Source organism: Cebidichthys violaceus, unplaced genomic scaffold, assembly GCF_023349555.1.
Source record: "Cebidichthys violaceus isolate CVI_PGR_0920_01 unplaced genomic scaffold, fCebVio1.0.p SCAF_4, whole genome shotgun sequence".
Lineage (NCBI taxonomy): Eukaryota > Metazoa > Chordata > Actinopteri > Perciformes > Stichaeidae > Cebidichthys > Cebidichthys violaceus.
Genome location: NW_027176594.1, coordinates 14721457 through 14735635, shown reverse-complemented (window position 1 = coordinate 14735635; position 14179 = coordinate 14721457). Strand labels below are relative to the sequence as shown.

The 14179-nt window shown below is 42.1% G+C and overlaps 1 protein-coding gene across 1 annotated transcript; it reads left to right on the top strand.

The window, feature by feature from the left end:
• The first annotated feature begins 1014 nt into the window (after positions 1 to 1014).
• On the top strand, positions 1015 to 11820 carry septin3 (septin 3). The gene is made up of 10 exons (XM_068727391.1): positions 1015 to 1192; positions 2678 to 3085; positions 3245 to 3373; positions 4626 to 4707; positions 4941 to 5078; positions 5607 to 5724; positions 7166 to 7261; positions 7428 to 7524; positions 7645 to 7696; positions 9567 to 11820. The coding sequence occupies exons 2-10, from the start codon at positions 2680 to 2682 to the stop codon at positions 9694 to 9696; spliced, it is 1248 nt and encodes a 415-aa protein (XP_068583492.1). The 5' UTR covers positions 1015 to 1192; positions 2678 to 2679; the 3' UTR covers positions 9697 to 11820.
• Positions 11821 to 14179: the final 2359 nt, after the last annotated feature.

Genomic DNA, 14179 nt, shown 5'->3' with positions numbered 1-14179 from the left:
CAAGACAACGTTAGTTAGCACTCTGTCAAAGTGACGGAGGGCTGCCAATACAGCCCTCCGCAGAGACGAACAGACACAACAAAAACATGCAGAAAGGAAGAGAAAAGAGGGACGACAGGAGAGCAACTCAGCTTGTCTTCCTGTAACACTCTGAAGAACCATTTTACTAAACAATATCACAAACACTTAATGAGGTGTAACTGCTGCTGGTAGAAGTTATGTTATAGCCCTGATAGAGGTTTTAAAAAATGCTACAATTATGAATCTGTACGTCTCGCAGCCACGGGTTGCATACTGTATGTCCATCAGCTCTGAGTCCGCTTACCAGCTCCTCTTTCCTGGAGCCTTCAACTGTATGACACATTCTTCATCGGTGGATAGAGTTTGATGAGTTGCCATGGAGATGGATCAAACTTAAAAGCTGCACTATGAAAAAAGAAAAGATTTCGGGAAAAAAAAGTCAGAAGAAACAAACTCAACTTTGTGTAGCAAAGGGAACCATTGTTGTAGAGATTCTTTGATTGTATTGGTTTCACCACTGGTTAAATGTATCTAAGTTTTACTTGGGTATTTAAATTTTATTCTACTTCCACTACATTTGGTATATATATAGTTGCGATATATTTCAGTTATTTGTTTGAAATTCAGTTTGAAATGTTAAATACAAACATGTTCAGTTTAAAAAAATAAAAAGATGTAGTACAATGTAAATTTGTAAAACAATGTAGATAAATAATTATTATAAAATAGCACTACAGGTAAGAGTGAAGTATTTATTTTTGATTTTGGGGTGTACTATCCCTTTAAGTAAATGATCTGAATACTTCTTTCAATACCGTATTTCACCATATAATTTTGTCTAATTATAATGCAATCCCAAATGTTCCCTAAAAATAGTCCGCATCACTGTCAGAAGACACTGTACCAAAGAATATGTCCCTTTGAGGTGAATGTTTACTGCGCGTGCGCGCTGCATCTCCCCACTCCCTCTCCTCTTGTCGCCACGGTAACGAAAGAGGGGGGCTCACGGCCGGAGGGAAGGCGAGGAGAGGTACCCAGACTAGTCACATGACCGCCGCTCCTCTCGTTACCTCTCTGTTTGGATGCACGTCGTTTGTTCTCGGACCGAGAGCGACAACTGATCAGCCGGTCACCTGAGAGCAGATTCCGCGGGTCAACTGAACGGGAGTAGGTGAGTGTGACGCTCGCGCTACATCAAACATCGGAGCCGCTCGAGCCCACCGTTAGCTAGCGGCTAACGCGGAGCTGCCGCTAGCTGTTAACGTGATTATCCAGCATGACTGCCTGCAGAGAGACAATGGGGGTCGACAGGCTGTGATGGAGCTAACCTCGTGTGTTGTATTAAAACACATACAAAGGGGTTCTGCTTAAATACGGAGCCACAGTGCGCGTGGCCCTTCGCGTTAATTAAGCTCCGCCACCCAGAGCAAAAATAACGGGGGGTTTATTTTTAGTGAGGAAGCAGGTCGTAGCTTTCATGTCGGCAGCTACTGTCCGTTTCAGTCTGTTTCAGTCGTCAAGTGCGATTTGCCTGCAATGTAATGCTGACATAATTCTGTAAATCTGGTTTATCTGTGACTGCGTGTGGGGATAAAAGTGTGTGATGGATCAAAGTGACAGCCACAGCCTCAGTGACCCGCATCATCCGGGTCATCTGGATCTGGCATTGCGGACGCACGGACTTAAAGCATGGCAGCGGGCTGATCCATGTATACACCCTGAGGTGGTCCACCTTATGCCTGTTACCGTCACCATCTGCCCGCATTGTTTGCGTCACTTGAAGGATCAGTTCACAGAAACATGGCGGCGTCAAGCCACGCAAATGCTGTGATATGATGCTGAAACTCTGATACAATAGGGGTGAATGTATAGTTTCAGTTGTGTTCACCAGGGCTGCTACTAACGACGAGGTTCGTCATCAATTAACTACAACTACATTTTTCATTAGTCAAAATGCCATTGTAACGACCTAAAGTGTATTGTTTTGGTGCAAAGTTATTCAGTTTACTGTCACAGTAGACTAAGAAAACAGAAGAAAAAAAACAACAATTTGAGAAGCTGAGAATTTTGGCTTTTTCCTCTTAAATAGAAAACGACTCAAAACGATTAGTCAAGGCACTTGTTGATACATTTTCTGTCCATCGACTAATTGATACATCCACTAATTGTTGCAGTATTAAAAAGGTAAAAAGGAGACCTAAACTTTGGGACTTTTGAGGCAGGTACTGATATTGATATTTTTTATATGCAAATTTTTGTCAGATTATTGTAACCCAGATAGGTCCTCAGTAGAACATTTTCTCTCAGAACAACAACCGTGTCAGTGCTCTCTGGTGAACAAAACGTGTGATGTCACTGTTTCTTAAACAACTTCAAACACATCTTTTGTGTTTCTGTAATTTCTTGTTATTAGCCAACGGATACCAATATAATCAGCACTAAGCTATTATTGGCTGATACATACGTTAAGACAATCTTTTTTGCTCATTTGGGTGAACTAACCCTTTAAGATGACCGTAACCCATTTCTTCAAAGTAGAACAAGTCACAGGGAGGCGAGGCCTCGGCCTGCTCCACTGGCCTACTTCCTCATGTGGAAGTATTTTCTGCTGATGAAAACCCATGTTCTATACCTTCCTCTCCTGTTTCTTCTGCAGACATGTCAGACGTAATTCCTCCAGAGGTGAGACCCAAACCAGCCGTCCCCGCCAAGCCCCCGAATGTGGGGGCCCCTTCCCCCTCCAGCCCCTTCCCGCCCCAGGGCCCGGGCATCGGAGGAGGAGGCATCAGCTCTTCAGCTCTGCCTCCCAGTGCCATTCCAGTCCCCATTGGGAGTCACGTTGCCAGCCATGCTGTGGGTCATAACGTCGGTCATGGAGCGGGCCACGTTGGGGGCCACGTTGGGGGTCTCACTGCAGCACACAATGGAGGTCACGGTCATGCAGGCTCCCACAGGTCCAGCGGTGGATCCACTTTGCTGGGGTATATTGGCATCGACACCATCATTGAGCAGATGAGGAAGAAGACCATGAAGGCGGGCTTTGACTTCAATATCATGGTTGTTGGTGAGTCACAGAGCTGTGAAGAGAATAGTTTTAAAGAAATTAAATATTATGAATTCATTTTTTTTATTCCTTGTCTCTGATCTCTGATTCTGAGATGAAGAATCTCTTTTTCTTTAATCTTACCTCCTCTTTGACCTTGTTCACCCCCCCTCGTATCAGGTAACAGCGGTCTCGGAAAGTCAACTCTGGTGAACACCCTGTTCAAGTCCCAGGTGAGCAGGAGGAGTGCAGGGTGGGCCCGCGATGAGAAGATCCCCAAAACGGTTGAGATCAAAGCCGTGTCTCACGGTGAGTGAAGCAGCAAGAGCTTCCGTTCTTTCTCTAGAGACAGATCTTTGACCGCATGTCCCACATGGCCTGCTTCAGTCTGTCGGTGCATTGGTTTCAGCTGAGCTACAAATGCACGGGCCAACAACTTGTGTGTCTTCTGCAGGTACTTTGTGTGAGAGGCTTCCATGATTTGTTTACTGTGACCGTTCACAACTGGTGGTTTTGTTTGCAACATGTCTATACTTTGATAAATGGATTGGCTTGAAATCTGATGAACAGTCAACAGATTGTTTAAGGTTCAGCTAACTCGATCTTTGTGATGGGATTTCTGCTATCATCCGATTTTCGGATGCAGGTCCAACATAAGTTCAAACCGTCTTGATTTCCAGATGTTTATTGTGTCCGTGGTACAAACCAGGGTGTTTTAAGGTGATCAGTCAGGACAAACGAACAAATCCAAATAGGTCCAAAGAAGCAAGTAGCATGACTCGAACTCTGGCTACGTTTTTAGTCATGGTCAGGTACAGACGGAGTAATATATCCGTCACTATGAGTACGTCGTTCTGTCTCATAAAACAAACTCCATTCTGCTGATACCAGGGACTACTTTCACACAGGTCACACAGTTGCATAAAGCTAAACATTACCTCATTTGAAACCTAAAAAGTTTGCTTCCAAAACGCCAGACGGGTCTCTGAACTGAAAGAGCGGTGTTTCCATGGTAACAGTGAGCGACCCCTGCTGACACATCTGAATGTGGCTCAATCTGTGGTTCGCTAACAATGTCGTGGAGTGAGGAATCTGACTTGTTTCCCCTCATTACTGAGTTTCTTTCCTAAAACATCCACGTTGTGATATTCCTCCACGGTGCACAACGCTTTCCTGCTGGAGATAAAGCGAGCTGAGCAGCAAGGAACCGCCGCCATTTTTGGGTTTGAAAGGAATCCTAATTAGCCAGAATACACAGCAGAGTACCTCCTATGTAAATCCACCATGTGTAACATTTGTGAATATCTCACTTTGAGTTGTTACACGATCACGCACTCGTCGCCCGCGGCTGACAGTGACCCGACATCATTACGCTGTTGCTAGAGAGACACAACCGGATCATTGTTTTTACTTAGTTTGCTGCTGTTTCTCTGTTGAATGTTCAGATAGAGAATGATACCCATCGAATACAGACTGGCTGCGTAGACGTGGTAGTGTTTCCACATACAAAGCAACAGCTGTGGTTTATTTTTATGGGGTTTTTTGTGTGGTTTTTTTACAGTCCTCGAGGAGGGCGGTGTGAAGATGAAGCTGACAGTCGTCGACACCCCGGGCTTTGGAGACCAAATCAATAACGACAACTGGTGGGTTTCTTCCCCCCTCCTGTATTCTAAAAAGACTCATAAATGTCATCATTACTGCCTTATCTCACCGAGAATAACTGTTCACTCGTCACCACACAAAATACAACAATGCGTCTAGTTCCCCCTGAAGCTATGTTAAAAAATGCTCCCACTCTCGTAAAAGTCTTCTTCTTCTCCTCCCTTCTCTTGCTCGAGTCCCCCCCTCATGCTTACCTCTTCTGCCGTATCCACAGCTGGGAGCCCATTTCCAAGTACATCAATGAGCAGTACGAGAAGTTCCTGAAAGAGGAGGTCAACATCACCAGGAAGAAGCGCATCCCCGACACCAGGGTGCACTGCTGTATATATTTCATCACCCCGACTGGACACTCGTGAGTTCATCTTTGTCAGAACGAAAGATTTCTTCTCGACATTTCGTTTCAGATCGGCACAGCCTTAAATCGAGCAGGGGCTACTTTATATTGCACACAGCGCTCTCTCCTCTGAACACCTCACAATTAGCTGCTGCTGACAGCTGTGAAATGGCTCTCTAATGGATGAACAGATTCAGCCTTTCGTGTATTACAGCCATTCTTCTTAGCTGTTGTAATTGAGACCGGCAGGATGTTTTGTGTGCCGTCAGACAAGTACTGGGACACAACCTTTGTCCAATGATAAGCCCACTTTTTTAAATTAGCATCCACACTGTACGTCTTTTGTAATTACTGCAAGACTAGGTCAAGGTATTCAGACGTACGAAACATGACAAATACAATCCCTGATCCTCTCTCTGCTATTTGTTATCCTGAGTCTCTTTTCACTGTTGAGTCTTCTGGGACAATCACAGCCCCTAAATCTACTGACTCATTCACCCTCTCTCTTTTCTGTCCTCTACCCGTCTGTCTGTCTGTCTGTCCCAGTCTGCGGTCGCTCGACATCGAGTTCATGAAGCGCTTGAGTCACTCGGTCAACATTATTCCCGTCATAGCGAAGTCAGACACGATGACCATTGAGGAGAGACTGGAGTTCAAACAGCGGGTGAGTCTGAACTGATAAATGTCCCGGACCTATAGATCAGCCAATATTAGCTTATTTCTGCTATAACACTATTCATTTATATCAATGCCTATAAGTAATACTAACGATATGCTTGAGTTATCTTCCATTTCATTGTTTGTCCTCTACAGAGACAAATGTATTTTGCAACTCCAGGATGTCATGCGCAATATGTATTTTGGTATTTAAAGCTGCTCTAGTTAATATTTTCACATTAACAAAGGATTAAATAACTGTAAATGTGTAATGTGAAGGGTGAAGCTCATAGTGACAACTATAGACTGTATATAAAGATGGACGCTATGACATCTCCCCAAAAGTGAAGCTAAAACATCTTGATCGCGCCCCCGGGATATTCTGGCTTCATTTTTGTACATTGAGAGAAAGTGGAGACCAGGCAGCAACCTCCAGGTCTGAAGAGTGAAGCCAATAAGGAAGTGCATTCTCTCTAATGGCCATCAGTGGGCGACTCCTCTGGTTGCAAAAACAAGTCAGATTGTATAGAAGTCTATGAGAAAATGACTCTTCTCACTTGATTTATTTCCTCAGTAAACATTGTAAACATGAGTTTATGGTCTCAATCTCTAGTTTCAAGTCTTCTTCAATACAGCATGATGTTCATTTAGTAAATGATGGTCCATTTAGAGTCAAATAGACCATAAAGCAGGCTATGCTTTAGGGCGGGGTTACCTTGTGATTGACAGGTCTCCACGTCTGGTCTGTTTTCGTCTTACAGCTTTAACCCTTTCACAGTGTTTTCAGTTCATGAAAGTTAATTGTGACATTTTGGTCACCTAAAATGCCTTATTCAGCTTTCAGTTGTACTTAGCTCCACCCTCTCGTAAAAAAACAAGATGGCGACGGTCAAATTGTCAAAGTCGAGGCTTAAAAACAGCAGTCCACAATGGGTGATGTCACGGTGACTACGTCCACTTCTTCTACACAGTCTGTGGTGGAGACTTGTCGTCCATCTATATAGACAGCCATGGCAAATACACAGAGAATCATCACCCAACTCTGCAGTTCCACTATTTTCTACGTAGCATTTTAGCATCTTTTAACTCATTGTTTTAGTATTACTTTGGTATTTTTGGTTTAGTCACACCACTCTCACAGCAGGGAGCACTACCTCCTCAGAACCAAACCAGCTGGTGAATATAGTGGGGCATTTAGCAGCTGAAGAGCCAGATAACAAATGAAAGCTAATGTTGTTTTCTGTCTACTGGATGTGTAAATAATCAGCTGTGTATGAGATTTATAACATCAATGTTGTTTTTACTGATTGTTTTTGCTGCCCCCAGGTGGCCAATAAATTATAATGCACGGTTAAAAAAAATAATTTAAGGGATCCAAATATGGATGGGACTATTTTGAAATACTCTCTCCAGGATGTTGGGTACACTGGCTTTGGTTTGTGTTGTAGGTGAGGAAGGAGCTGGAGATGGGCGGGATTGAGTTTTACCCACAGAAAGAGTTTGATGAGGACATGGAGGACAAGAGCGACAACGACAAGATCAGAGTAAGTGGTTCTGTTCTTTCTTTTTATGCATTGAGTCTTTCCCTGCTTCCCCTCCTCCAAACATAATGTCAGGGCACTGGGGCATGCTGTGTATTTGTTACATCTCATAAACCTTGTGCGTTTCTCGTCGGTGCACTGAGCCGTGTTGAAATGTCTCTGTCCATAGGAGGCGATACCCTTTGCTGTGGTGGGCAGCGACAAAGAATATCAAGTGAATGGCAAACGAGTTCTGGGGAGGAAGACGGCGTGGGGCATTGTAGAAGGTGAGTCATATGGCCTTTCTTAATACTGTAGGTATGATTTTTTAACAATACATAGAGCTAATATTGATTGTGTCAGGTAAAGGACAAGATATGACATTTGATGTTCTGTTTTCTTTGCAGTTGAAAATCCAAACCATTGTGAGTTTGCTCTGCTGAGAGACTTCCTGATCAGGTAAAATTGCCTTTTAAATGTACTGACTTGAAGACTTAAAGGTGTAAGATCAGTCTGTGCAAGATCAGTCTGTGTAAGATCAGCCTGTGTAAGACCAGCCTGTGTAAGATCAGTCTGTGTAAGACCAACCTGTGTAAGATCAGTCTGTGTAAGACCAGCCTGTGTAAGATCAGTCTGTGTAAGATCAGCCTGTGTAAGATCAGTCTGTGTAAGATCAGCCTGTGTAAGATCAGTCTATGTAAGATCAGCCTGTGTAAGATCAGCCTGTGTAAGACCAGCCTGTGTAAGATCAGCCTGTGTAAGACCAGCCTGTGTAAGATCAGCCTGTGTAAGACCAGCCTGTGTAAGATCAGTCTGTGTAAGACCAGCCTGTGTAAGACCAGTCTGTGTAAGATCAGTGTGTGTAAGACCAGTCTGTGTAAGACCAGTCTGTGTAAGATCAGCCTGTTTAAGATCAGCCTGTGTAAGATCAGCCTGTGTAAGACCAGCCTGTGTAAGACCAACCTGTGTAAGATCAGCCTGTGTAAGATCAGCCTGTGTAAGATCAGCCTGTGTAAGATCAGTGTGTGTAAGATCAGCCTGTGTAAGATCAGCCTGTGTAAGATCAGCCTGTGTAAGACCAGCCTGTGTAAGATCAGCCTGTGTAAGATCAACCTGTGTAAGATCAGCCTGTGTAAGATCAGCCTGTGTAAGATCAGCCTGTGTAGAGTGTTGAGGTTATGTCAAAGACATCTATGTAATGTGTTGCAGAGATATCTACTGAAATGAGCATCCTAATTAGCTAGCCTCGGCTCGCCCTGTCCTGTCATACCACTTGTACCTCAAGAGGTGACAGTGAGTCACTGTAGCGTCTGGTCCGCCCTCAGTCTAACATGAGTGGACGAAGAGGTAGAGTTAGAGGTAGAGTCAAACACGCATGACTTTAAAGAGTTAGAGTCCATTTTTTGTTTTTTTTGCATTCAATCCAAAGTGGAAGAAACGAGAAAACGTATTTTTTCATTTTGTACTACTTCGCCAGGAAGAGAGCAGGTGGTGACGGACCTTCAGGCAGCGTTTAACTGTAGCAAGTTTGATTCAGCGCAAACCCCAGCACAGGGAGTCACAGCGGGCTCATGGACAGACTGTTTGCTGATCATAACCCTGGCACATTTGTGTTACTAGCTAAAGGCTAACTGAAAGTAGAATTTTGCATATTCTTGCCCTGCTGTTATTTAATAATTGCTGTTTTTTTTTAATAACTGATTATTGTAAATGTAGATTGTATTGGCCCAGTAGAGGTGAAATGCTGCCCCCTATTTGTTTGGAGCATGTGGCCAGGTATTACACATAGCACCTTTAAGGAGCAATAAGAGACGCCATATTGGGTAACTTTTTCTGCATCATAAAATTATTGATTATTGATAACTAGATTGTGGGTAAAAATAATAGGGCTGCAGCTAGTGATTATTTTAATTATGGAATAATCTGCTGATTAGCTCTTGATTTATTGAATAAACTTTCGGTATGTAAAATGTCTGAAAATTAGACATTTCCAGAGCCCAGGTGAAAATAGTTGCTGATTTCTTTTCTGATGATCAACTAATCCATTCATCAACTCATACTATTTGTGGTGACACATAAATAATGTTGCGAGACTAAGCACATAGTAAGCATTTTGAATCGTATATATTCTGTAAAATAAAATTTTTTACTCTGTGGCAAATCCCATTGGTTCAGATTGCTTCCTGGGTCCAGTCCTGCAGTGGGCACCACATTAAAACAAAAACATTAGAATCACAATAACGTAATAATGCTGATACTTCCTTGTCAAATAGATGTATACATAACTCACAGCATGTCCCCTCTCTGCTCCTGTGCCTCTCTTTCTCAGGTCTCACCTCCAGGATTTGAAGGAGGTCACTCACAACATTCACTATGAAACATATCGTGCCAAGAGACTGAACGAGAACGGCGGCCTCCACCCAATATCCTCCAGTGACACCCAAGAGAGCAACCTGTAGTCAGCTCAGTCAGCGTGAGAATAAGGAATCTACAGAATCTACAGAATATTGTTATCATTGTCACCACGGCATCGATGCATGCTCGGAAAAACATTTGAATCTGTAAAAATCGGTGTCATTTAAACATGTGATTTTTTTCTTTTGCTATCCCTAACTCCGCCCATCGTCTTCTACACTTTCGTCCCCACAAACACATCAAACCCCCTCTGGTTCAATTTCAAAGTCGTTCTGGTGAATGTTTAGAAAGAAAATTCCCAAACAGATAACTTAGCGCCATTATAAAAACAAGTTATCATTTATCATCAAACGGTTAGTGTAGGATTAGAAAGTGCCACATTATTATGTGTATAAGAGGCAACATTTTAAGTTTTAGTGTTGTGAAGCAACTGAAAATATTATAATCATAATTCCTGTACAGCCTGAGACAGCTACAAATTGCTTCTTTAAAATTCTCAGCAGCAACAGTTCATTGAAGGATAGAATCCCCGTGGCTTCACTGCTGTGCCGTCTTCTTTTATGCCCACCCTCACAAAGAAAACAAATGAAACGTTCCCCGTCCTGTTTGTGTTGGATTTTTCCATTTAAAAATAGTTTGCGTGCACAGACCTGCATACTAAAATGAGAGAAAGCTACAAACATCCTTCACATATGAAATGCAACTCTTTGTGTGTGTGTGTGTGTGTGTGTGTGTGTGTGTGTGTGTGTAATTAAAGAATCCACAGGGTGCATGACTGTGCATACTGTGGATTCTGTGACTCCACGATTCACCGTAACAGTGCACACAAACAAAGAAATGGGCATTAATGCTTGTACTCACTCGCATTAGCTGCATCTTCTCCTTCAATGACCCTGGAGGATAATTATCAAACAGATCAGTGGTTTTAATATATATTACATGTTTTTTGTCTGATTGACTTTGTGGCCTATTTTAACAGCTAAATGGACAACATGTCCCCAATGTTAATGTTAATCTAAAAGCCTGCAGCATGTAAGTTAAAGCTGTTGTTTTTTTCGCTTGGTAGATTTTAAACATTTTTCTCGTCACCAAACCCACTGGCCACTCAGGAAAAGAATATTTTCTTACCCAAAATAAATCCCACCAATGACATGATACAGGTGGACAGAAAATGTTAAAATTGTTTGATGTCTTGTGCAAAGTTTTTCTTTTTTATGAACAAAACAGAACTCTAACGTGGTGACCAGTATTTGTGTTGATGCCATTTTTATGATTCAATTCATATTGTCCACCACTGGGGGGCAGCACTCTGCCACGTTTAAGCAGTGACTCAGTAGGCACTCGGACCAGCTCCATGTCCTCAGACATTCCGACCGCTGAGAGTTTTAGGTACATTTTCACACAGTCCAGTGTTATATTCTGATGAAGTTTACAGAGTGTGGATCCTCCACTGCTGTCAGTGATAACTTACATATCTCTCCAGATCAGGTTTACAAGAAACTTTAATTCTATTACCCCAGTGGTATGCACTCAAACTGTTGGTGCAATTATTCCAAATCAATTTGATTTACTAAGTTGTAATCATGTTTACCGAGTTTTCTTTGGGAACTCAGCAGTTGCACTGCTCTGCCGTGCAGCACAAATATGCCAAAACTACAAGTAATTAAATCTTTCGCTATCCATCAATCTTTTTTGTTTTAAGTTGAGTCATCATTTTATACAATCATACACGTTTGTGCGATTTTGATATGGAATGTGTCGTCAAAAAGTGCAGTCAAAGGTTTCAAGCAGACATTTGAAACGGTGTTTGTGTGTGCATGCTTGTGTCCGTACTGCCTGGTTGCTTACAGCCAATCAGTTCACACATCACTGCAACTTCAACTGATCAAATACTTCTGAATGTGTGATGTGTACATTAAATTGCTATTTCATGAGGTAAAATCGCTGCTGTCTTAACTCCTGTAACTAAACTGACAGCCCGCTATCCACATATCACTCATCCCTTTGAACTGGTAGAACTTCACAATGTACATTTATTTGATAACCACTTTTGCTGTGTCAAGTTGCTGTGACACATTGAGAAATCATTTTCAGTGTTATATTGAGTTATACATTAATGTCTTATTACTGTAATTTATTCTTTATTTAATAAAAGCACATTCCCATGTTTTTTTTTGAAAGAGCTGTTTTTATTAATGTCTCAACAATAAATACATGATTTACATTCTGAATATGTATCTCATACCCTCAAAAGTGCCCAAATTAATATTTGATGTATTTTTATTGTCGCTCAATCGCTCACATTCGTCCGTGCGTGGGTCTGTGAGTGACTGTTCACCTCAGTGTCTGTCCACGACTAATCTTGTATGCTACGGCAGCTACTTGGATAATAATTTGGGTGCCCAGTTTTGGCTGCATGCCCAACGCCCTCTTGTCTTTGCAGTGACTTCTTATAACAGCTTTTATAGCATGTGTTATACCGCCATTGATTCTCACTCACTCACTGCTCTTAACCAGCCACTAGGGGCCGCTAGTGATAATTCAGCTGAGTGCGTCGCTGAACCCCAGCCCCAGTCTGAGCCCAGAGGCACAGTGAGGGTGACACAGGTAGCTCACTTTATGTCTTTTGGACGGTGTGTTTGGCTAACAGCTAACAGAACTACCAGTACACACACTGCTAAGTATACCACCACCCCTCAGACACTGCTCTGCGCCCAGAGACACAGTAGAGGGGAAACAGTTTGCTCACTTTTTATTGTTTTGTACAGTGTCTGGCTAACAGCTTACAACTAATGGAAAAACCAGTACACAGACTGCTGAGTTCATCGTCGCCACTCAGCCGCTGCTACGCTGGCAGACCGCCTGATGAGTTTTTGGCAAGATTGTATGAAGTGTCTTATACGACGACAACAAGCAGATTACCTGCATACGCCGCCACTTGTTTTTGAGTTCAAATTTTTTTGTCCAGCGCCTTATGGACCATTAGTGTTTAGATGGGGCGTTAGCCAATTGTGGGTTATATTCATTTAAATACACAATACAGCAGTAGTTGTGGCGGACACACCTGGCAGAGATCTGCATACTACTGAATGCACTTTTCTAGTTATTGTTACCGGTAGTAGTAGTGGTAGAAGTAGTATTAGTAGCTGTTGTTGTTATAGGAACCCTCGTATTTCTATGTTTATTTAAAAGGATCCCCATTAGTGGATGCCAATGGTACCAGTTAGTCGTCCTGGGGTCCGAAATCAGTCTATGATATTCATCATATACATACTGTATACAACGACACATTTGTGTTATGTTATGTTCATCACATATGAACCTCTTATTGCGTAACATTGAGAAAGTTGTCTGCCACTTTAGTTAAGGACATTTATTTTTCCTTTTTGCCAGATACTGGGACATAGACCTTTGGTTAGACATGTATTTAGTGTGACATATGGGACCTGAAATGTAATTAGCTGCAAGACAAAGTACCTTACTGTCCAGTGTGTCAGTGTCCACTGAGCCATGTTCAGGAAGCACCTTCAACAACTTCCTTAATTCATGCTGTTCCACTCTGTCAAACTCAATGAGTTAAATTTGGTCTCTCAATTGTAAATATGGCTATTCCTGCAGATGTGTCATGCGAGTGACAGTATATCATGAACATAAGGCTTATGTGGTTTGTAAATCTTAAGAAAATCACATGAGAAGCTTGTAAGAGTGTATAGATAAAAGGACAGCTCTTCACAAACAGTGGTGTTACTCGCTAGAATGAAGGAATATGCATCCTGGAATGCCAGTTAAGAAAATTCCTTTTAATATCTTATAATTGACATAACATTGTGATATAGATTGTGATTTTGCAGGAAATCCAAGTGATCACTCCTTGACTATAGTATAGTTTTCAATGCAGTTCATCATATATTTTAACAAAGAAGTACAAGCAGTGGGGGAGTATTTCTGGTCCCTCCAGTGGGTTTTACGTCCATCTGAGTGGATTTTTTCTTGTATATTAACTGTTTCTCTGTCTTGTGATGTGCCACAGGGTTCCATTTTGGGTCCCATACATTTACAAATACATGCTTTTCTTTGAGCAGATTATTAGATAAAAAATCGTTACGGACAGAAATCTTGCACACTGAGTCCGATGCAGTTTATGGTTCTATTTGATGGGGAAATTTGCAATATAAGGCAGAACTGAATTAATTATGTGGGTGCAATAGATATCACTACTCCCAAACAAGGATAATATATGAATGATGTTAGCAAGAAGCTATCGTTCAGCTGCCTAGAGCACAATCACTGCTGTCTAATCTTTCGTACATTCTTTGTTTTGTGACCATCGATTCCGAGTTGTTCTGCAATGACTTGCCACTTTCCTAAAATCCTACCTCTCTGTGTTCTTTACTTCTGTCGATGAGTGCTTTGTGCTAGGAGTCAAATGAACGAAGTGAATCAGCTCATCAGATGTCTTTATAGATGATACCGTTGTCGTTACGGTGCTGAAAACAAGAATGACTGAGAAAAGTTTCGGGGTGGGGA

Excerpts from the sequence above, each read along its gene's own strand:
- septin3 (XM_068727391.1), top strand. The coding sequence starts at position 2,680 with ATGTCAGACGTAATTCCTCCAGAGGTGAGACCCAAACCAGCCGTCCCC. Across the intron at positions 4,708-4,940 it reads CAAATCAATAACGACAACTG|CTGGGAGCCCATTTCCAAGT; the intron begins GTGGGTTTCTTC and ends CCGTATCCACAG. Across the intron at positions 5,079-5,606 it reads ATCACCCCGACTGGACACTC|TCTGCGGTCGCTCGACATCG; the intron begins GTGAGTTCATCT and ends TGTCTGTCCCAG.